This window comes from Ischnura elegans, chromosome 1 (assembly GCF_921293095.1).
Source record: "Ischnura elegans chromosome 1, ioIscEleg1.1, whole genome shotgun sequence".
NCBI lineage: Eukaryota > Metazoa > Arthropoda > Insecta > Odonata > Coenagrionidae > Ischnura > Ischnura elegans.
The window spans coordinates 35,401,040-35,425,446 of record NC_060246.1 but is presented as its reverse complement, the minus strand read 5'-3'; the positions used below and the strand labels follow the sequence as shown (position 1 = coordinate 35,425,446).

Below are 24,407 nucleotides of genomic sequence, written 5' to 3'. Positions count from 1 at the left end.
ATGAATGTTTTGTTAGACATATGATATTTTTCTAAATAGTAAATACTTTTATAACCCCTCCCCATTCTTTAACCCAAATGGATATTGGATTTTATGCATATAAGGTTGCCGCATTAAGTTTTAGTACATGAGTGTGCTTTTGTTCTCAGGGTTTTATTTATAACTTCATACTCTTATGTGAAAATATCTTCAACATAATTTTCTTTTTTAATTGTAGATCAATACAAGTAAAACATTAACGAACGTATGGGAATTTAAAGTTGACTTTTCAATCAATGTGTCAAAACTGTACTCTTCTATATTAATTAACGCTGATGTGATATGATAACAACAACCTTAACAATGTAACAACCTTAGCGTTACTCCAATTACAAAGGGCGAAAAGTCTTTTCTAATCCTTTTACTTATATTACGTGTGCGAAAATGTTGGCTTCCGAGATTTGCCAGCGTCATTTTTTTGCTGATTGAATTCGGTATACCCACATTTCCCGTGAGATATTTGTGTATCTCGCATTATAAAAAATTGCATAATGGATTTTTCTCCCAGGCTGAACTTGTCTCCGTCGAGGGAAAAGAAATAGACAGCCACTACGTCCTGGCTAGAGAGCCCATCCGGAAGTGGAACTCATCATCTGATTGCTACATTATCATCGAAGGAATGGAGCAAACGATGGAGGTATTTATAAGTGGACTCATGATATCAAATCCGAATAATGTTCAGATTACAGTCCTGTATTTTGATTTGAGTAGAGTATACTATTTTCTGCTCTATCTGCGCCAAGTAATTTGATTGAATCTATAAATAAATAAATATCAGCTTACTTTGTCGAATTCATGCTGATTTCAATGTACAACATATGAAGACAAATATGATACTGAGTATTATCCAAGTAAAACTCAAATTCATCGACTAAAGAATCAATTAAAATCTTCACTAATATGCGTCAGTTATACGCACATTCGGTACAGCGTATTTTCTGTCTCTCAATTTAATTCATTAAGTTTTTCAGACTGAATTCACCAATTACTCTCCGGCTCTTTTGATTGGGTTAATATTTCGATTTCCATATAATCACATTCATAATAGTCACGATCTAAAGCCATTGATGGTGTATTTCAGATATGGTGATTGAGGTCAAATAAATCACGTGCTTCAACTTATGTCCCGGTCATTAATCAACTTTTCAGCCGGGTGAGTTGGCGAAAGCGGCGATCCTGTCCACGTGTCCGTGCGACAAGAATTTCCAGATGGTGGTGACGACCAACGGGCAGGTGAACTATTGGACGGAGAGGCACGTGGAGACGGGCAAGTGGAGGCGGGGGTCATCGGTGAGCGAGGAGGAGGGGGGCGGGGACGAGGGCGACGGCAACGCCACCATCCTCAACCTCGAGGGATCCGCCATGTGCAGGGTTTACTTCAGGTAAATAAGAGAGAGGCTAATTCCTGAAGACATGCTAATATGAGTTGATACTTCAATTATAATATAACTTGCCTTTTTTATTATTATTATTATGTCTTCAATTATTATATAATTATTAACGAAATAATATAATACTACCACATTTATTTCACTACATCGACACCTTAAACCTCCTTATTTCGAGTAAAAATTTTCACTGCATGTTTCGAATACCGTGCCTTACCGTTTTTAATAACTATGTAATGTTTTCTATATTACTTTTATTTATTCTTACCATCGACAGGAAAATTATTTTCCTTAAAGTTTTCATCTACGAATAAAAGAGTTGAAATATTTATTGAATGTTTTATGGAGTTAAAGCAAAGAAAACTATCTGGTTTAATTGTGAAATACCTAACTTCGCTGCAGGTATTTTTAATGCATTGGTGAGATTGGATAATACATATAAATCTTATTATATTATTATATTTAAGCTAAAATTTTACTTGCATCCATTGTAGTATGAGTTGTTCAAAATTCATTTATGTCTCCAAGTCTATTCAAATTTCAACTCTAAAAACGCTGCGTCCAGGATTATTTGAAGAATTATTTGAACAGATTCTGACTCAAATAGTCCTCAGCAGTTAATATACTCAGTCGGATATAAAAACCGTAATATCGTGAGGTAAAAGTTATAAAGGTATTACAATGTGTCAATACATGATAAATTTGGTATTTAAACAGTTGATGAGATAAAATATTCCAGACTTTTTAATTGAAAAGTCCAGAGAAGAAAAATTGCTTGTCGTAACTGGGACTCCCTTAGGATAGTCGTACCCAGTAACTTACTTGAATAATGTAGTACATTTTATCTCGAAACCTAAAGATAAAACACTAAAAACACATCTTATTCTTTCATTTAGTTTCACAGTGCAGGCTGTGATGGCACCAGTGAGTCATCTGCTGGTCTACTATATCACTGAGGACGGAGAGCCCATCAGCGATGTTGTGAGCTTTGACATCAACTTGCACCAGAAGCAGGTAAACTTTTTACGTTTTTTATTATAAAAAGGTGACATTAAAGGTTTTTATATCCTAATATTTTCAAAAAAGAATTTGATGGCCCAACTTAAAGCTACGGTCCATTTGAAATTAGGTGCTTAACTATGCTGCTGCTAATTCTTTCTCAAAATAATCTGCTCAGTAAAATAAAATAACATCAATAACTTCAGTTTCACATTTTTTTAAATTCCTACAACTTTAATATACACATTTCACACTTTCAGTTATAAATACAAGTCATAAGCCACGATTGATGAGTATTAATGGTTCTTGATGATGAGTCTTCATGAGTATTAATCAAAGTGCTTTCAGTAACTGATATACACTTAATCGAAACGAGAGAGCGGAATAGAAAACCAAAGATTAATAAATTAAGGACTTACCTTAGTTGAATGAACCTGACTATGAATGAACAAAAAATTCACACTTTCGTTCCGATTATAGCGTTCTTGAAGATTACTTCACCACGCTATATATTAATGACGAAAGAACCTCAAAAATTAGAGACAGGAGTGCTCCCTTACCTGCATATTAAATTTTCCCATTAAATTTCAAAAATCATGCAAAAAATTAAAATGTTCAATATTTCATTGAATAAGCGCTATATTGTAATCAACTAGAAGGTATTTCACTACATGGTATAGTAAACAATTTGCTCAAGACCAGCCGATAAACGCTCAACCCACTCAAGCCTTCATATTTTATTCATTTTTTGTCGTTCGAAAGATGAGAAGACAAATTGTAGTTAAAACGCATTTCATTTCAATTGACATCACTCTAATTGTTTTCACTTGATCGGCCCGATATTTCCCACCTACACTACCCTCAAGTACCTATTCTATCATCTGTGGTTTGTCTTGCCTATCACGGTTGAATTTTTCAATCGATCTCCCTATCCCTTCCAGGACGGGCTGGATAAAAGAAAAGTTAGTGAGCCAGTAAATCGGCAGCCATGAGTGCAAAAATTCTCGATGAGTTCTGCAGAGTGTCCCCTGTCCCTGACTGTTTCATCTATCGCACGTAGGTCACCCTGGAGCACGACGAACCCAAAGACCTGTGGCTCGTCTCCGAGGACATGGAGGTCCGCGTGTCCGCCGCCGAGGCCGGCGCCCTCGTTTGCCTCATCGGCGGCCGGGCCGCATCCGACGGCAAAGACGAGGGGGAGATGGGCGGAGGAAGCCGAGAGGACAAAGGGCGCAAGAGGTTCGGCGCGGCGAGGATATCGCCCAAGAAGACCACGGTGGCGGCGGAGGAAGGGACGGGGGCGAGCGGAGAGGGGAGGGCCGGTGGCCCAAAGGGCGAGGGGAAGCTGGTGCCGGCCGAGGAGCCGGACGAGAGCCGCGTTCCCGCCACCGCCAACCCAGACATGGACTTCGAGGAGGCCGGCATCGGCTACGCCAGGACGAGGTGCTCCGTCCGCCCGCCTAACTTCTGGGAAGCGGCGATGGAGGCTGCCAGGAAGGCCGCGGGCGGGGAGTGGCCGAGGAAGGAGGATTCGGCGGAGGGGAAGGCTGGAGGTTCCGGGATATCCAAGCGGCTCCAGCAGAGGTTGCTGGAGGGGGTGGTTAGGGGAGCGGGGCTGGAGCAACTGTGGGTCTGGAAATGCTTTAATTACAGGTAGAAGGGTTGTCTCGAGTCGTTTCTGCTTACGCCATCTCTTCCTTTCTTCCTCGCCGACCTCGTTTCCTCCTCTCCCCTTGTTAATTAAATTCGGAAATTATCCCCCGAAGAGTGCTTGCAATCTCCCGGCCAACGTTCCGCCCCTCCTCCATCCCCCCGCGCTGCACAACTCCCCCACAATACTAAGCGGCCCGAGTAAGGTTTCTCCTAATTATTACGAGCCCTAACTTGTTCCCCAGTCCAATCTCGATGTTTCTCGAGATGCTACTCTTTGTTTTTTTTCTTCTCGGAAATACTCGGCCCGACTTTTTGAAAAATTTTGGATGAACTGGTTCACGGTGGGAGGTGTATGGATAATGGGAACGTTTATAGTTCTGTATCGGAATTAGTGAAGCTATGGGTTGCTCCTGTTGAATGATTTAATCAAATAATCTTGTATTCTGCATCATTTTCACTGGGCAAGAAGCCAGGTATATGGGCTTTGGTACCTCGAAAAATTGCTTCGAAAAATTGTTTCCTAAAATTTGCCTACGCAAATTTTTAAATATAAAGATTTAAACGTGTTTTAACATGCATTCTTCTTAAATTTATAAATGGATTAATTCTCAAATGTAAATGAGATTTGTTCCCTGCATTTTTTTTCAATTTTGACAATCAACGGTTAAGTATGATTAGTTGCCGATAGCCGTAAACTTAGACCATAAGGAAGAAAATTCCTTGACTCTCACCCTCCGAGGAAAAGTTTGCATTAGCTATTATTTAACAGTTTATCCTATCCTCATAAGATCCATTAATAAGGCAATAATAAATGTCTTGTTACTATTCTTTATTTTTCTTTGATATCCCTTCTTAAGTTGTTACTTTTTTAGCACTCTTTCCTCTCAAAAAAAAACAATCCATCAATTTGCATCATGTGTCGTTTACAGCTTTTTTTAATGGAGGCTTTCTGTTAATATATTTCAGGCGCAAAATATCGCCTTATATTTATGATTTCCTGGTATCCGATACGTTCCTTCATCCATAACAATGGATCCCGATCGCTGTTTAATTGTTGATGTTAATCTTTAATTGTGTAAAACAACTTGAGTATAATGAGTACACTTAGGTAATTAATTTTTTTTATTCCAAAAATTAATTACATTGATGATATATCGGAAAATTGATATTATGATGGGAGTTCTTTTGATACTTTGAGTTTGATCCTGGCTTGAATTAGGCTGGCATTGATTTCCGTAATGTATACCCATAATAAATTTGGAACTTAACATTTTCATTATTGGTATTTCTCATTGCTGTTGATAATTAAAGCACCCATTCGAGGCATTTAATTTATGTTTCTATCGCTCCTTTGTTAAATATTTTAATAATAATAATATGAGAAATAATACTGCTCAAATATATTTTTTTCAAAATTTTAGCAATTATCTTTCATGATACATCCCTACCCGAGCAACGCTTCGAAACTTGTGCCTAGAGTAACGATGTCATTACGGCATCCTCAACTTTGTGCTACGGTCCAGCGCGGATAGAGGATAAGTTTTTTTACGCTACCCTCGGACACCTCTGAAGCGCTGGACGAGGGATCGCATTTAAAATAATAATAAAAAAAGAGGAAGAAGCGACGTTGCACGCGGAGGGAAAAAAATTTAATCAGTCCGTCGCAGCGAGGAGGAATATCATTAAAAAGTGCTGCGCTCCATCAATTTTTTTCCTCTCCCTCTCTCTCTCTCCCACACAGCTCGGAGGCTTCGCCGTCGTTGGGCATCGGGGGTCGGAGCGGTGGGTTGTCGGTGCGGCTGAGCGCGCCGCCGGACGCCGGCAAGTGGGCGCTGCGGGCCGTGGCGCTGTCGCGGCGCTGGGGCGTGCGGGTGTCGCCTCCGCTGCCCGTGCCCGCCTTCCGGCCCCTCGCCACGCACTTCCGCCTGCCCAGCAGTCTCCGCGTGGGAGAGGCACTCGAGGTGGACGTCAAGATCGTCAACAACATCAACTCGTGCCTAGACGTGAGTGGTGGAGCGGAGAGAGCTTGATTCCAAACGCGGGCATTGTATTTACAGGGCATTTAAACGGTGCCCAGTACTCGAAGGTCGTTCCCCAGAAGTCCAAATACTCAACTCATTCCATTCCGCATCAACTTTTTTGAATGATTGGATACTTAAGCAGATACATGCCCCTTCACAAACTATTCCTCGCCCAAGTCGCTCGCAATATCAACGTGAAGCACTGTCGACACACTTACTATTTTCTCCTGAGGAGCCCAGTCATGACGTAGTTGTTTCTAAGCCCCGATTGCAACCCGCTTGAACTTCACTGAATGATTGGGTACCTAAACATATATATGCCCCATGGCATACTCTTTTCTTCGACTCAGTTTGTCCAAATATCAAGGGGAACCGCTTATACGAACATCTCTTCGCTTCGCTTCATATTTGCACCTGAGGAACCCATTCATGACATGGTTGCTCGGAACTGCGCGTTCACAGTCCGGCTAATCCGGCGTGTCACGTTAACGATCCAGAGCTAACTCCAAAAGACTTTTAGAAGTGTTTGATTTTGGACCGATATTATTCCCTAGCAATTTTATTGTATACATGATCGAAGGAACTCACTACAATGGATTGCCGATCGTTATGTGCCGCGCACGGTATAAGCTGAAGTCAAACTTTGACCTTCCGGTATGGCCGATACAATGAATTTCAAATAGGAAAATCAACAGAATTGGAAGCTAAGGATAGTACTCCTTGGAGGCATTGAATCTTTATAAAGAAATTGATTAATTGATCATCCGAATCGCTATTTCATCTTAATCATATTAGCGGATGAAAAAAGTTCAAAGTAGTACGCATTTCCCGAGCACGGTGCCCAAGATGGCCCAATGGTCAAACATTTTACTTCACACATACACTTGATAAAATCATTTCATTGTATCGATTTCTGCGGCTGGGACACAGCTAGCGACCGAACTACCCGATATGATTGAAATCCTAGACCGTCTTTGTTGTGATAACCTCTGCAAACTCCTCGACAGCTTGACCGTCAACCGTCCGGAACGAGGCCCAGATATATTTCCTTACAGCAATGACACCGCTTGGGATCGGGACACTAATGAGACCACCTGGATCCATGGTGCCGGCCTCGAATCAAAGGGGTAAAGTGAGTTGAGTTGTAGTCGAACATTGATCGATCCACAACGATACAGACGTTATGATATTGACGCCAAAATTTTAGTTCTGAGGATTTGGGATGGTCTGGGCCTACCCGACCCGATTTTTTTTTTTCGTCGGGCGACAAACCAACGCATTAGCAACCGTCGGCAGTGTTGGCCTCGACAGTTGGGTGGTTTGGTCGGAACGTGTGTAGTGAGCGGGTTTTAATTAAAAGCCCGAGGGCTCGCGGCGGCCTCCGTGCGCGACCGACCGGCGCGCCACTCGGACGCCCGAGGCGAAGAGCGGGAGATGTGAGGAGCGAATACGAAATTTCGTCCCTCGCGGCCGCGTCCTCGCAAAGTTTGTCATTTCGAGAGTTCAATTTTACTGCAGGTGAGAGAGAGAGAGAGGTATTTTCCTACTCCTCTTCCTCCATACCTACCTGTTCTGCAATTTCGTGAATAATATTTTCTCAAGCGTAATAACCAGGAGATACCAGTCCCTATAGATTCACGTATATCGAAAGTTTTAATAACGACCCGGGGCAAACTTTCGGTTGGTGTGGTAATTGTTTTTTTTTTCAATTTCCCCATCTTTTTTCGTAGAATGAAAAATTGTCTATGATATTTTAGACACTTGCAACACCCTGTATGCTATTATTGTTTTATAAGAACTTAATAAATATTGCAAAAACCTAGCAAGTTTTTCGTTGGATAAAGTACAATATTCAAACACCTCTCACTCTATCAAATTTAAAATACTTGTAACATTTAAATGGATCCATGGTTCAATTATTACATTTTCATTTATGTATTCAATTCCCCATTGCTGTAAGATAGTATTTCTGACAATGATTTTCATTTTTAATTCGACAGATAACAGCACATCTTGCACTGACCGAAGGAGCTCATTTCCTCAGCAACCGAGTGTTGTATCTCACGGAGAAGCTGAGACTTGGACCTCATGGAGCAACCTCTCTTGTTGTGAAAGTAGTAGTAACGCGCCCAGGTCTGAAGAACATGACCGGTAAGTTTATCATATTAGCCTTATATAGCACTTTAAATTGATAAACTTAAGTGCTACATAAGTAACATAAACTTCAGCCTAGGAAATCCATTGACCACTTAAATTAATAATTAATTGCGATAATTAAAAATCCTATGTAGCTCAATTAGAGTGATTATTGGGAATAAAACAGTGTGATTTACCCATAGAATGATTATGTTATCAAATAGTAATCAATATTCTAATGAAAGAAAAAAAAGCCCCAGATCTAGTTGACGGAAAACCTGCCTTCAAACTACCAGTGGTATATTTCCTCCATTGAGTGAAATATTGAACGAATACTTCAGCACCTCGGCATTAACACAATTAATCTACCAAGTATGCGTGCCTACTTAGTTCTTACCGACGCGATGCTCCCACCTGTCCGGGATCGGCGGTCAAATAACTTGTAAGCCCGGTTTTTCTCTATGGGGTGAATTTCGTCTTTATCATTTATCTGCATATTACTTAAGGACAAAGGAATTTACTCACTTAAAAATAGTAGAAGCAAACAGATTCAGCATACCTATGGTCAGACACTTCTCTATTTAGTATGATAAGATAAAATTACTTCACCTCTACTACCACTGCAACTTTAAGTTGAAAGAGATTCAGAATTGGCTTTGGAAAGGAAAAATACTGGCTCCAACCTGGACAAAGTTTGGAAGTTGCTTTGAAGTCAAATGGCGCAAAGCCTTTGTTTATAAGCTCTTTGCACTAAATGAACCGAACATAACATACCAGTTTTTTTACCTAACATGCCATCATTTTATGTTGATTGGTATATCCTATGCATGCAAAAGTGAAAATATTTCTGCCAAAATTTATAAATATCAATAGTTTTTTTTTGTTTCAATTTTATTATTAGTTCATATTTCCTTGGTGATATTTTTCGCTCGGAGAAATAAAATTTATTGCTCTCTCTCTTTCAAAAAGAGCCATAGAAGTTCCCTTCAAGCCTGAAAGTTAGCTTATATTACACTAATACCAATAATGATAAAAATATTTTTTTAATAAAAGGACCAAAGAATGTAAAAATATTTTTTTACCGATTCTAGGGATTAAAATGCTCTAAATTTGAATTACACTCGTCCGTAGCGGTTCTATATCTGAATTACATTTGTCTGCAGTGCCTTTCTATCAAATACCACCATCTAATTTCTACAGGTCAGACGATGCAGTGTATAGCTAAGATGATTAGTCCAATTACTCTTATTCTGGTATAAATTCCTAGTATCGTCAATTTTCTCTCGGCCAGGTCATCGACGACCACTCCTAGTCGGAAACAAATTAAATTCAAGGATTTTTCCCCTCACCGGGCGGCGTGGGCACACCGATCAGTTTTTTTTTTGTTCGAATCAAATTACCAGCCTGCGTCAACGCGCACGTATATTCGCTCCAAAATGTGTGTCTCCGTGTGTCGAAGGGTGAGGGGGGGCGAGAGGGGGAAAGGGGAGACGGGATCCATTCGAATGTATTTGACCTCCGCCTCGAAATTGAAAGCGCTCTTCGCAAAACGCCCTCTCTTCCACTTCTCCTCCTCCCGGCCAACACACCCGTCAAACCTTTCAACGCGGGATTATCCTCCGCCTCATCCCACGCGTTCGCATTCTATCCGCGGGGCCCCAAGAAGAGAGAAGAGAATAAAGAGAAGAGATGAAAAGGAGGGAGGGGGAGTGAGTGAAGATGGAAAGAGTCCTCATCGTCAAAACCGCCGATATTCGTTCGGGAGCCTCTCGCAGCTCTTCTGTGTGTGTATGGAGAGAGGGAATGGAAATGGATACTGTGGCAGAAGGAGCCAAGAAGAAGAACTTGTAAGAGCTCTTGACATTTTCACACTGTCCCGGTGACTTTCCCTATACCTTCAGCTGGAGAATCTGTCTATTATCAATGAGGATTAAAGTGGTCGGTTATTTGAGGAAGCGACAGACAGACCAAGGACGCTCGCCCTGTGGCGGAATACTTGGGTAGAAGAATGTAGGGTGTAATATGCTTTTGAAGCAGTCAGAGATATATCCAGTAACGGAGCTAGAATCCTATTGGTAACTCAAAAAAGAACCTGTAATGGCGTATCTTTTAATTAATTCACAACCTGGCTTTTGACGGTTAGTCCGAAGGGCAAAAATAGAACGCACCACCTTTGTCCCACGTTCTCAGAAGCGCGTCAAACCGACTTCAGAGAGATTAATAACAAACATTAAGAATTACGAGAGAGGCTCTCAGACGGTTTAATATAGCCCAAGTTACATCAGTCTCTATCTCTTCAATTCCCATTGTATGCATTGCCATAAAATATAATATGGATGAGGACATAGGTGAGGTGTCAGTAAAATTGCAAAATCTTGATTTTTATCTTTTGTATCGACGTTCTCAGAAATCTTCCATTTTCCCGCATATTCCTCCTTAGGTATCCGGAAACAAAAAGATACCTTAGAATTGGCGCTTTAATTTCATTATAAGGCATTTCATTACTACATATTGGACTTGGTCGTTAATATATATAAGCTATTGAGTAAACTTGGTACTTTGACTACTACATTAATTGAGTGCAGCATAATTTTAAAGTATTCTCGTTTTATGTTCACCCCAGTACCACTATATTTTACTAATATTACGTCCTAATTACTAACAAATTTAAAATAAAACATTTTACCCTATTTTCAGTGCTTCTTCAATAATCATCAATGTTTCTTCTTGCAAACCACATTAATGTTGTTAGGATATATATTGTGTAACAATGTCACTTCCTACCAAAAGCTCAACTAATTACTTTCAGTCTCACCGTTAAAGTACTAATAGCATCGGAGCGTAACCATTGCCAAGTAAAACAGATGAATAGAAAACGCGTCATCCAATTGCAAACCAAGCTTGCCGTCTAAATGTCTGGGGGCACAGCCTCCTGCTTCCTCCTCTCTCCAGATGTTCCACCTAATTAATTCACGCTCAATTCCCTTTCGTTTCTGCCCATCTTGCCTTCTAATAACCTCTCTTCACCGCAGTAGCACTCCTGCTCCAGATTGTGGCTCGAAGAAATGCCAAAAGTCCGCATTTATTCCAACAATCAGCATCATATGCACTTCGAATATTTTCCCCGAATTTGCTAATATGCATTCCGATTTACAAAAGTGTATTCCAATTCAGGGCATGATTCAATTGCTATTTTGTATGCCTATATCACGAAGTTGCAGTGAGACCGCCTCATTTCTTTATACTGAATTTCGGCTGCTCATTTGCTGATAATAATAAAAAATATATGCTAGTGAACTCCACAAGCTTGGTACCATTTCATTTTGTTTCGGCGGTTCTGCCATCATGAGGTACAGACCCAATTTTGACCTAAGGTATGAAACTAACTGTACCGACAAAAAACAGTGAAATTCTTCAGCTTGTTTCTCTGTATCATTTTCAAAAAATTCCACGAAATAAGAACGCAGTCACCAAGTTGGATTTCCTTTTGTATCGACTGAAAACTCACTATCTTTGGCAATGTACCTTTGATTTCCCTCCGGTCGCCCTCCACGGCTCAATCCACCCAATCAGGCGTCCTTTACCCAAACCTCCCTCCATCCGCCCAAGGAACATCACCATCCTCCCCTCGTCCACTTCCCACCCTTCTCCTTCTCCCCCCCTCCCTATCGACTCCTTCGCGGGTGCTTAACTAAACTCCTTATAGGGACTCCGACTATATTCCCAATCCCTTCCCTAAATCTCATTCCCTCTCCCCCAACACTTTTCGTTACTCCTCCCCTTATCCTCCACCACACCCCCGCCTTTACGCAGAGTCCTCCAAACGCCGGAGTGCTACTACTACCTACTACCACTCTTCCGCCGATCCTCCATTCTCCGCCCGCCCCCCTTCCGAATCGCGCCATTTCTTTCTCTCCGCTTCCTCTGACGACTCCCCTTCGCCCCATCCCGCGCTCCTGACGAGAAAGCCCTTCTGCAGCCTTCGCTAATCTATTCACTGACGTCTTTCAAATCGACTTACCATCCAAATCCCCACTCTCCCCTCTCATCCTCCCTCCTCTTGCCTTCCGTTATAAACCCTTCCATCCCTTTCTCATCTTCTAAACCCTCACCGCATACCCCCCCCCTCTCCCACCCTTTGAGTACGGCTCCCTTCGAAAGGCACATTGGGCACATGGGAGACTCCACAATTCTCTCCGATTCGCCATGTTCTCGTTCTCACTTCCTCTACGGCCCACCACAGCCCTCCTATCTCCATATCCACACCCTTTATACATAAATCCACTCCCCCGGCGATTTTTCTCGTCTTTCACTCTTGAAATTCTTTTCCACTCACTAAAAGAACTGGAAACAGCCCCGGTAGTCTTTCCACATCCGTTTCATATACCTCTGAATCGATTTTATTTTTTGCGTTTTTCTCTGACTTCATGCCTTTTCTTTGAAAGAATAGCTTTGTAGTCCGTCTCGTCTCTCCGACATCATTTGAGTCGGTATCAAAATCCTATCCGTGCTTACATCATGATGGAAAAAAATATATTAATCTCTTTACAGGGTCATCCATCGTGAATACCTCCCTTGAATAGATTGTTCCTTAACCCGTTGAATAAAACCATACCGATAAATAGGAGTTTGGATACATTAGGCTGTTGAAGGTGCTCATGGTTGACTCAAGATAGGTATAGCATAATCAAGAGATTTTATACACTTTATTCTTTCTAAATATCTTTCAAATAACCGTGGGGATTAGTTAGCCGTCGATTCTTTATCTGATAAAAAAAGGGACATATGGGAAAGTAAGACCAATTATTTAATGAGTCAAGGCCTTCATAAATCACCAGCATTCCTTGGAGCTGCGGAGTTTCATTTAAATTTAAACTATGAAATTTATTTCGACTGCAGGAAAAAATTCTAATCACTTTTCGAATTGCACCACTGACAGCCCTATATCTTTGATTTTACTGAGACATTGATTTTGAGAGTATCACTATTGCTGCTACTTTTCTAGAGTTTTGAATTCGGTGGCATCGCAGTTTTAATTCAAATCGTTAGAGTCATCTTTCTTAAGAGATGACTTTTATGTACCTTCATGCAACTACATTGAATTATTGTCACAAACTACATCTTTTGGGCCTATTCCGGCGATGGATACGATATTTAAAATTTCCTCTCCTTCATTTATCTCTCATTTTTTATCTTTTTGTCTAATTTTTCAACTGCCGTTTGCCCATGTTATTTATCAGCCCACTTCCAATAGAGACTTGTCAATCTTCTCTTTACAATGTATTCTCGACTCACATTTCAACTCCCTATCGAATTCCTCGAGCAGTCATTCATTCAGCCTCGCCCACTGTTCTCAGAAGGGGATTCCTACTTTTTTAAACTCATTTTAATGCCCGGTTCGACTCCACCCTCTTTGTCTCTTTCAATAGCCAATTCCACACATATCTCATCTCCTCTTCCGACTTTTCCAACTCGCTGAAGCAAGCGAGGGCTCTTGATGGTTGGAGTGAGAGACCAGGTGTCCCCCTCCCCTCCTGCCAATACCACGATCCCAAAATCCCTTTCCCAACCCATTTCTCCACATGCGTTTTGAGCCACTTACCTCACCACCGGCTTCACTCATGCACTTTTCCCCCCTTCTCTCCTCCCAGCTATCTAATCCTCCTTCGTGCGTTCCCATTGAGTCTCCTTCACCATCTTTCACCATTCTCAGCCTTTTTCCCACCATATTCCTCCTTTTCTCTGCGTTTTTTTTTATCCATTTTGGTTCGATAATTATTTTCTTAATTAATTCCTCCGTCTGTATTTTCCAAATCTGTATACCTTACCTCTGTATTCGCGGCTGATTACTCCAGCATCTTTGTACCCACCACCAAAGTTCAAGTATATATTAATCCATTCATTTATTCTGCTTTTAGCGGGCCCAAGTAGCATTTCGTTTGGATATATCACTCGCGCCTCTGTCTAGAACTAAACGCGAGTGACCTCTGCTAGACAAATAATAATAAATAACTCTATTTCCCGAAATAGGATAATGGAAAATTTTAATAAGAGACAAGGGGAAATTTTATAAAATTTTCGCTATGACACATTTATTATAAACGTTATTTAGTCTACACTATCCTATTACGATGTCATTTAACTTCTGTGATAAATGAAATTGACAAAAAAATTCATGATGTTCTGATTACAAGGCTAGTGTAGCTTATAAAAATCTTAAATAATGTCCAGCTTTAAAATAGTCACTATGACTATTTTAAAGCTGGACATTAGAAAACATACTAACCCAAAGCTGAATATTGTTATCATGTATAATTCCTAAAAAACACACCCGGCCAACGACCTCCGCTCCTCATAAAATTCAATGAAATGTTTCACTCTTGCGATTTCAATTCCATTCAGTCCCGCTTCCATAGTCAAAATTCTCCGAATCCTATTATTCACTCTCGGTCGCGAGTGGTCAAACCGAGCTCTGGCTTCCGTATCAAATAATTGGATGGACAGATTCGAGACTCCGGTGACAATGAGTTTAGCGACTAATAGATAGCCATCGGCATTAGCTTCTTCCTCAAACTGGATTTTCACAATATGCTAATGCATGGCTTCAGGTTGCAGAGCTGTAATTTTTGCGTAGTTAGAACTGAAGGGAGTACACGTACAAAAAAATATCCAATAATTGAGGCAACTTTAGTAAGAGAAAGTACGAGTTTAAGCAAATCTTAAATATCATTCATGTTTTAATTCTAATTTAAAAATTAATTCCAAAAATCGCTCAGAATAACTTATAATTAAAAAATATGTCAATGGAAGAAAACAAAAATAACTATTTTATAATGAGCGGTTTATTTAAATTATTTTACATTATTTCGAGGGAAGAAGCAAAGAACTCTTTTCCAAAAGGTCAGTGATAAAAACCTCGAGTTCATGGCAAGAATTAATACCGGCATGAAAAATGTTTCCAATTTGAGGAATACATCTTCCTATTTGAATATAAGTAAAAAGTACATAAAAGCTTTTTTTAAATATAAAAGAAACCTACTTCTGCACTCAACGAAAATGTCGTTCCATATTTTCATTTCTTGGATGGCGAATAGATGACTCATCTAGCACATTAAATTCTCGAGTCACAGTGTTTTGTAGACAAACTCTTTCAAAACGGCTGAACCGATTCCTATGAAATTGTGTGAGTAAACTCAGTAGGTCTGAGAATAGGATTTTAACTATTTTTAATTATTCCGCAGAGCCCACGAGGCCCTGGAATGGGCCCTGAATCATTTCCATAAGAAATACATGTCGTTATTAATGCCTGAGACCTTTTTTCTTATGCATATTTAAATTAGAGGTAATGGCCACATTTAGTTGAGACTCATACCATTGTAAAGAGAAAAAAATGCACACTTTTATTCTTGCAATTGATGTTCGTTTTACACTTGATTTACGGTGTTTTTTGAAAAACAATGCCGAAAAATGCTGAAATTTTAGCGTTTTTGGCTTACTGTCCTCTTGACGACCGTCATTATTGTTTATGTAATTTGACGTATCTTCTATCGATACAGTTTGCGATACCAGCAAAGCTTTAAATTATCCACCTGAGTTTTTGAATTCATTGGATTTGCCAGACATGCCGTTTACAACAAGGTATGATCTCCAGTTAAATATGCTTCGTAATTTGAACCCACCACGGCTGTGCAGTGGCACGCCATTAGTCATAAAAATTGATGAAAAACGTTGTCGAACATCCTGAATGGAAATTTCTAAGGAGAGCATGTATTACTACCACGAATCCCTGTTATTCCGACAGATGTGCCAATTGAATTCAACGGGTTCATTTTCCAATTACATTGGAATTCCCAATGACAGTCTATAAGACTCTAGGCCAAACGATGTCTGTTTGCGACTTAGATTTGGGTACACCGTGTTTTTCTCACGATAATTATACGTGGAATACTCTCGCGTGGGTAAGCCTTCCAGTTTGTTTGTGTTGGCTGAAGATGGACTCATAAAAAATATCGTACACTCCATTGAACTAAGAGATTGAAAATGTTCAATTTTTCAATTGTCATAATTTGTTAAATAGTATAATTTTAAATTTATTGATAAAGATAATAAAAGTTCAATACATTCAAAAAATGAATGCTTAGTGATATGTTATTTTTACAGGTCATCATTGTTCACAGCGCTCCATTCCTTTTTTTTGGTCATATACCACATCCCCACGCACGTACAATAAGTTAATTATTTTTTATTTGAGTACCAAAATATTCACTAGAAATAATTTATACGGCAAAACAACGTTTACGGGGTCGGCTAGTCTTTCTATAAATTTCTTTATAGTAACCAAAGATGAGTTTCTATATTCATTTGGTTGCTCGGATGGATTCACAAATTTACATGTAAATACATCCAGGTTAAGCGATGGAATAGGTACCGAAACAACTCCACAGCCTCTATCTAATCTTTCTCCAATAATACTAATTCATTCCCTTAAAGCCAGACACCACTTTCAGGAATTGCTAATCTTTACATTAAACGTAGTGAATGTGCTTATGATCTGAAGCAAGCTAGTTCTTATTGACGTGAAATGATCTGCCATACTTTTAAGATCTCGAACATTGTTTTTACTCCTGGACTGAATATCACATGCAAAACTTAACTTATATACCTCATCTCTCTGACTAAGTATTATAACTGTAAATAACGCTTTAAAGCATAACTACAGTAGAAGGTAGATCATTGAATAAAGTATGCTGTGTGTGCACACAAAATTTCAACATCTGTTTTCATTTTTCTTCGAATTTCTGTTCACGATATGGCAACCGTGGTACTACGTATATAACCATTAATTACGCCAAGTACCGTTCTAAGCTCGGTATAAAAGTCATAAAAGTTAGAAATGAGAAATATGAAAAGAGCTATTATAGTGTGGCCGTTATAGATAAGTGAAGGACGAGAGCGAAAGTTGTATTGATAGCTTTGAATCCAACAATGTAATAACCCTTTTGCCAAGGATTTTTTTAATTGAATCTATGAGATTTCAATGCGTGGCTGTGAAAGGATTCAATACTTTAAACCGTGTGAGTGTTCACTAATCGCGCTGATGAACGCTTCCATGAGAAGGAAGCTCGCCGAGCACCCACCCATTAATCTATTTTCTGCTGCGTATTCACCTAATCCTCTCCTAACTCCATTCAATCCTTTCACTCCGATTTCCTCACCTTAATGCATCCCACGCAAATTTCATTCCTCCCATTCACTAAAAGCAAACCAAAGTCAACAACTTCCTGTCTATCTCTGGCCCCGATCATTTTAATCTTACTAATTATCCCCCTTTCAAACCTAACTTTTGTGAATGCCATCACGTTCAGCACGCTTCTCTTGTTTTTGAATCTATATTTTTGTATTTTTCACGAGAATTCGCAATTCAGTGATGGGCATTCCCGCATATTCTAACAAAACCAGATACGCTTCCCGAATTTGAATTTTGATTTTAGTGTTTCTCCTTTGAAATCATATCCTGGTTCCAATATTGTAGGCGGAATACTTTTAAACAGCGAAAATGCCAACTCCGTTTTCTTAGAAAGCAAATAAGAAGACTTCAACGATATTTAAAAGAGCAATGCATGAATATTATAAAGCCTTTTCAGCGCCGAGGTTATCAGGAGAAAGAATTTTTATCCTCGTCCCTCCCTTTGAATCTTCCATTTTAATTCTATGTAATGATGATAAGACGTCTTGTGGAGTAGCATTTACTGGTAGATATATGGATTAAGACGAATCGGATCCCGTGCCATTAGGTGTAAACTTTTTTTATCTTAATGTGAATCTTCAAATCAAAATCACTTTGCCAAACGATTCGCTTTGAATTTATAATTAAGTATTCGTATTTAATGAATACATTCAGCTCCTTTGTCAAACTTAATATTTCAAATAGGTGGTTTGAAAATTTTGTGAATACAAGTACTGTGCTCGCAGTTTGAAACAAATAAATCATTTAAATACCATCCCTCTCCCCTTGCGCCGAGATCATCAATAACATGTTCTATCAGCACTGCATTAATGAATGCTAAATAGGGGGCAGGAGCTTTTGACCGGGCGATGAGATTACTGGGGGATGGAGAGATCCCGGTAAATTCACGTAAATAATCCCCTAATGGCCAGTATCCTCCCCCTTAGCGACGGCACCTTCAGGATTAAAACTCACGCAGCGGGAGGGAACGAGGTGAAACTTAATTTGGAAAAGTTTCGGACGAGAGAAACTGTCCAAGACCTAACGAACATGACCATGATGTAGGGAGGTGACGGGGGAGAGGGGAGGACCATAAAAAATAGTGATCCCATTTCACCTCACAATGGTCAGGGACCCACAAATTGTGGATTCACGTGTTGAAGGAGGAGTTGGAGCAAGGAGGGATGCGCCATAGTTCCCCAAAGCTCAAGAGAGGAGAGAGAGATATATCCATGGTGATGGATTAAAGTAAGCCAAGCTGAGGACGAGGTGGTTGGTATGTTGGCCCAAGGAGAGCAGTTGGTAGAGAAGGGGGTTGAGAGGAATAGTAGGGATAATCCAGAGAGAGAGAGACTGGCAGTTAATCCGAGAGAGGAGGAAGAGTTAGGTGGGTTGCGAGCGGGTTAAGGTTGTCTTGGGATGGATGAAAAGCGGCCGAGTCCTCTCTCGCCCAGGGTCGAGAACGAGCTATTGGGAAAGAGAGAGGTGGAGAGAGGGAGAGAATACAAGGAGCTATGTGTGGGGGAGTGGTGAAACCTCAGAGCGAAGCAAGACCGGGACAAATGGCACAAAAAGCCATTGTGCCGTTTCACAATCGACCTCATCTCCCCACGTGCCTTTTAACCCTCGAGCTCGTCACCAAGATCCCATCCCTCCCTTCCTTCCTTCCTCCCTGTACAGCCTACCTCTCCCCTTCCCGAATACCACGTCTTGTTCCGAGTCATCGCCCCTCGTGCTCTCCCCCTCATCCTCCGCAGCCCTGTCTCCACCCCAAACCTCTCAACATATCCCTCTTTCCTCCACAAATTCTTCCGTCCGCGAATCCATTGCTAAAATCTTCCCCGAGCTTTAAAAGATCCTCCTCGACATCACCCATATCACCTCCTCCTGTATCAAAGCTTTTGTACGCGTGGCCTTTGAATGCACACAGTGATGAATAGTAGTTCAGTCATTCACTCAATCTAAACTGCCCAAGAAATTAATTTATACTTGAGGATATCTATTATTATTTTTGTTTTTGCGAATTAATTCACGACCCCCTCCTCCTCATCTTCACTGTTATCACCTTCTCCTGTACCAAGGCTTTTGCGCGGGTGGCCTTGAAATATGCAGTTCAGTCATTCGCCCAATCTACGCTTCCCAAGATTTTTAAATTTAGGCCAGGGGATATTATTATTTCTATCATTTTTTTACGCATTAATTCACGAAACTAGGCAGTTTAACGTAAAGGATATTCTAAGGTGCTACAGAATACACGCTAGAACGATCAAGAAAATGTCTTTCAAAAAACAAATTTATTTTTCATGAGTGACCCACCCATGGAGTCATCAACTTTTCCAGTAAAGTGATCGATTAAAATCAAACTACGTTTTAAGAAATAAAAGGCAATTATACTTAAAGCTGAAAGAAGACTAAAGGCAAATACATGTTCATGACATACAGTTCAATCATACCGCAAACTAATTTTCTCCGGGGGAGTTAATTTACTGTAGGAAAATTGTATAAAATGAGTCTCGTTAGTCTAATAAAGGCTATTACTTCCAAATACTTCCTAAACCATTACATTGCATTGCTGCAGTTATTGCTATGCTATAAATAATATTATCACTGAAATCATTGTACTTAAAAACGCCATTTGTTAAAGTATTTCTATATTACTGCAATGATAAGTATATTATAAACAAATGATTATAAGTTACAGAGAAAAAGCTTAAGATATTTGGAATGTTAAATCCCCTCCATTCCCTCAGGGCTAACTTGAGATTTTAGGAAAAAGTTCCATACAATAATAATGACGTATATTGATATCACATACCATGGGAGTATGGTGACCCATTTATGCATTAGATATTTATTAGGGTAAACCATCGAAGAGTTCCGAGTTTAAAACCCGAGGATAGCCATCAGAGCCTGAGACATCTCACAAATAATCCGCATACCGTGAGGTGGCCCAGGGAAACGAAATAGTCACCTACCCTTTTTATGCAAAAACACACACCTGTAGCTTAAAATAAGTCCACTGTGAGCTATACCTTCATCTAAGCAAACCGGCTCACGGTTTGGATTACTGGGTTAGTGAAGAATATGGACATGTAGCACACTGTCGTCTCTTCTAAACGCCTGGCTCTTCAATCCATCATAACATGGTTTTTTTAGTACAAAAACCTAGGTTTAAGTTATTATCGCTGACAATAGAACCCCTTCTCCTTCGATAAGTCTCCTCTTCCGTTACAAAGATCTTTTGCTAACATTAATTCATCCGTCCCTTTCAGGCCTAGCGCATGGAAATTCTACAATACAATGATTTCAATGGGATCAGATATTATTATTTTTGATCATGCACCATTCATGAAAGATTTCAAAACCGCTGGTTTGTAGGCGAAGGTCGTTATATCTTTTTTTTCTACTAGCCTTTTTTTCGCTAATTGACCTAATCCCATAAGGAGACATATCATATTAGGTAGCCTTGAAATGAACCAATGAATTTAATTGCATAGATCTATTTAATTTCCGTTCAACATAATCACTGTTCCAAATAGAAAATTGGTACTATTAACGAATGGAAATATGATTTAATATTAATTGTACAGGATTTTATAGGCATAAATCATCCGAAAATAGTGATAAATTTAATATCCGTATTAATTTAATACCAATTCATTACATACTGTTCAGTCCACACTATCTACAATTCCGTTTTTTCATAGTGCTCTGCTCTTTTAAGCCATTGCACGAGAAAAAATCATCTCCAGTGTATTCCTCATGCAAACCGAAGTTGGGTTGTTAACGACTTTTAAACTCCTGAACTCACTCTATCAGTCTCTTTTCTCCACTCCACCACGAAGAACGTCTCCAGCGAGCACTTCACCTAGTCCACATTACTAATAACTACATCCATCTCCCGAGAGCCATCAACACCACACCAACCCTTTTGAGAGGTGAATCCGAATTTCCAAAGTCAACCAACCTCCTTTAACACCGTCGTTGTCATTGCATCCATTAGGAGAACCTTTCAGCAACAGGGATCCATCCGAGAAGACTTTTCAACGACTGATAAGGTAGAAAATAAAAAAAGGTTGAAACTAGCGTCGCGAGCCTCTCACTTCACCGAATCCACTCCAATCGCGAAAGTTTCGAAGTTATTTTTCTCTGCCTTTGACGTTTGCTTTGTGCATTTTTCCCTACCAATGAAGCAGCAAAACGATTCTATGAAAATACTTACGAGACACTGTAAAACTTTCACACAACAATAATGCTAATTTATAGGCAAACTTTTCGCAGAGTAAACGAGAGTCTGATTATATTTATTTCATATAATCTGACTTCTTTAGTTTATTGTATTCGATTTTATTCATAATCGTCAATTTTATGGCGGGAAATATTTTCTGCACCATTTATTGCTAATATTTTTAAAAAATATTCCCCTGTACATATTATTTATCAACAACAAAGGAGGACGAACCTGTGGGGATAAAGGATGGGAAGGAAGTTAGTTATACTCGAGTATTAGGAGGCAGTGGATCGCACGATATAAAATTACTAGGTTTTGTTGAGTTACCAAGGTCTTTTTCCCTCCTAATCTCTTCAAATTAGTTCCCCATTTAACTGGTGACCCCCTACCGACTCCTACTCATTCTCTTCCTTCAAATTTTAATTATTTGCGAGGAGCAGCTTACACCTGAGAACCTTAAGTCCCGTAATATCTGCTTACACTCTGACACCGCGAGCAGTCCTTTTCCACGAAAATATAGCCTACCTCTTCTTCATAAAATAATTTTCTCACAATACAAATCCTAGGTTAAAATAACTAGTTTTTCTTTTGGATGATGTATTTAAAACACTTATATCACAAAATTGCAGGCGCTAAACGAAATCCTACATGATGTTACAATAATAAGGTAGAAAATACTGGCTAAGCGTCCTATAGTCAGTTGAATAGAATATGCAAAGAATATAATTTGAAAAAGTGATGCGATAGGTTACCAAGCTTCTGAAATACTAAACACTAGATATGGTATCATACCTATTCGACGTAAACGGTGGTGGCTGTGGTTAAATTAAGTCCTATATACCGTATATGATACACACTTCCACAACTTGGTCATCAATCATTACTTCTTCTGATTTCCCATTGCTACGAGAGTCCATCTACCGATTTGATCGATAGATTTTTCTTCCTCATAGGAAAATCTACTAAAATTGGTAGCATATTAATTGCGTAAGCTTGGTTTCGCTAATAGTAGGGCCCGCCCGCCTTGTGACGGTGCGGGACTCCTCGTCCCTTCCCTTCCTTCCCTATCCACTCCCCGGAGGCGTCGTCGGGCTCTCATCGCGGCGGCGCCTCCTTTCCTTGTTCCTTCCCGTCCTTCCCCTTTTGGGTGCAGAGGAGAAAATCTCGCGCTTACAGTCCCTGCCCCAGGAGTGTATCCCCGCGAGCCCGCCCTAGGGTTTCGTTCCCACTGCTACGAGAGTCCTTCGATAAGTCTTTAGAAGAAGGAATAAAGACGAATTACATTGGGGCAATTTTTTAAATAATTCTCATTAGTCTTCTTTCAGCCGTATAACATTTTTTTAGCATTTTAAGCCGTCCAAAAATTAGAATAGACATTGTTTTGGACGATGGCATCCTCCTTAGACGTTAACCTTTGTCCGAAAAGTTATTTCTTCAAGTTGTGAAATTGTAAAAAGTCACCGGAGGCCATATCTGGTGAATGCGGTGAATTTTGTAATAATTGAATTTTGAAATAACTTTAATTCTGTAATTTTGGCGATTGACTCTGAACAGGTGTGCAACCGTGCATCGTCTTGTTAAAGGAAGAACTTTCTTCGCTTCAAATGAGGGCACTTTTCTTGATTTATACCATCAACCGGTCCAATAACGGTGCATAAAACTCTCTTATTATCGTTATTCCCTTTTCCAATTAACCGATGTAGATAATTCTGCATACATTCCAATATCTCGTTGCCATGACTTCACCGGCCCATTTCAACATCTCCGCCTGCTTTGGAGCCCGTTCATCTTCAAAATTTCATTGCTTTACTTGTTATTCTCTCCCTGTAGTGTAGTGAGGAACCCATATTTTATCAAAAGTTATGAATTGATGCGGAAATTCCTAATGATTGCGAAGAAAAAGCGCCAAAATACTTTGAGTTGACCACACGATTGCGTTCATTCACCAACGTGAGAAAACGCGGCAGCAAACTTGCAGATATCTTTTTCACACCCAAATTTTCGTGCAAAATCAAAGCAATTGTGCACTGCGATATACCACTGACCTTATCTATATCGCGCTCTTTTATTCGCATAGCACTTAAATCCATATCGAGGATTATGCCAATCATTTCTGGGGGTAGACACTTCCAAGATCCATTAGAATGTACTACAACGTACAACCAAAAAATGAACTTAAAAACGCCTCGCAACCTAGAAACCTAGAAATATCAACTCATACTTCACAGTAAGAAATTTTTAAATGGCTATTTTTTTAAACCGCATATAGATCTAATGCCTATGGTTCTTTGCTCCCGTGATAGGAGAATATATACCGCTATTCGTGCTGAGGCATGAAAAATTGTGAACCATAAATGAAATAATATTTTTTGTGATCGGCAAATATGGGTAAATGTTACACTTATTTAGTATTTTAAAAATTACTTTGTTTTAATATAAAATAGTTTTAGAAGTAGGACCGACCACGGGTCATCGTAATAATTGTATAGAATAAAAATAAAATAAAAACGATTATTTTAAACACGTTTTTTTTTTAAATAGTATAAAATGCACTAAAAATTGAGCTTTTCATGCCTTAGAGTTTAAAGAGCGGATGATAATTAGGTTTCTGTGTAGTGTAGAAGAGTTCGGAAAAGTCTGATCGGTGAGTAAGGATTGGCAGGCAATATTGATATCTAAACCTATCAGCACCCACCTTTATCTTCCGAGTGATG

General features: G+C 39.7%; 1 protein-coding gene across 1 annotated transcript in view; it reads left to right on the top strand.

Annotated features, from left to right (window-relative positions):
* LOC124160222 (C3 and PZP-like alpha-2-macroglobulin domain-containing protein 8) overlaps window positions 1–24,407 on the top strand; it is a 515,206-nt gene that overhangs the window by 437,908 nt on the left and 52,891 nt on the right. The window contains exons 8-13 of the mRNA XM_046536362.1: window positions 548–676; window positions 1,189–1,421; window positions 2,324–2,441; window positions 3,487–4,079; window positions 5,821–6,082; window positions 8,101–8,251. Coding sequence (XP_046392318.1) covers window positions 548–676; window positions 1,189–1,421; window positions 2,324–2,441; window positions 3,487–4,079; window positions 5,821–6,082; window positions 8,101–8,251 — 1,486 coding nt within the window. The remainder of the gene's footprint in view (window positions 1–547; window positions 677–1,188; window positions 1,422–2,323; window positions 2,442–3,486; window positions 4,080–5,820; window positions 6,083–8,100; window positions 8,252–24,407) is intronic.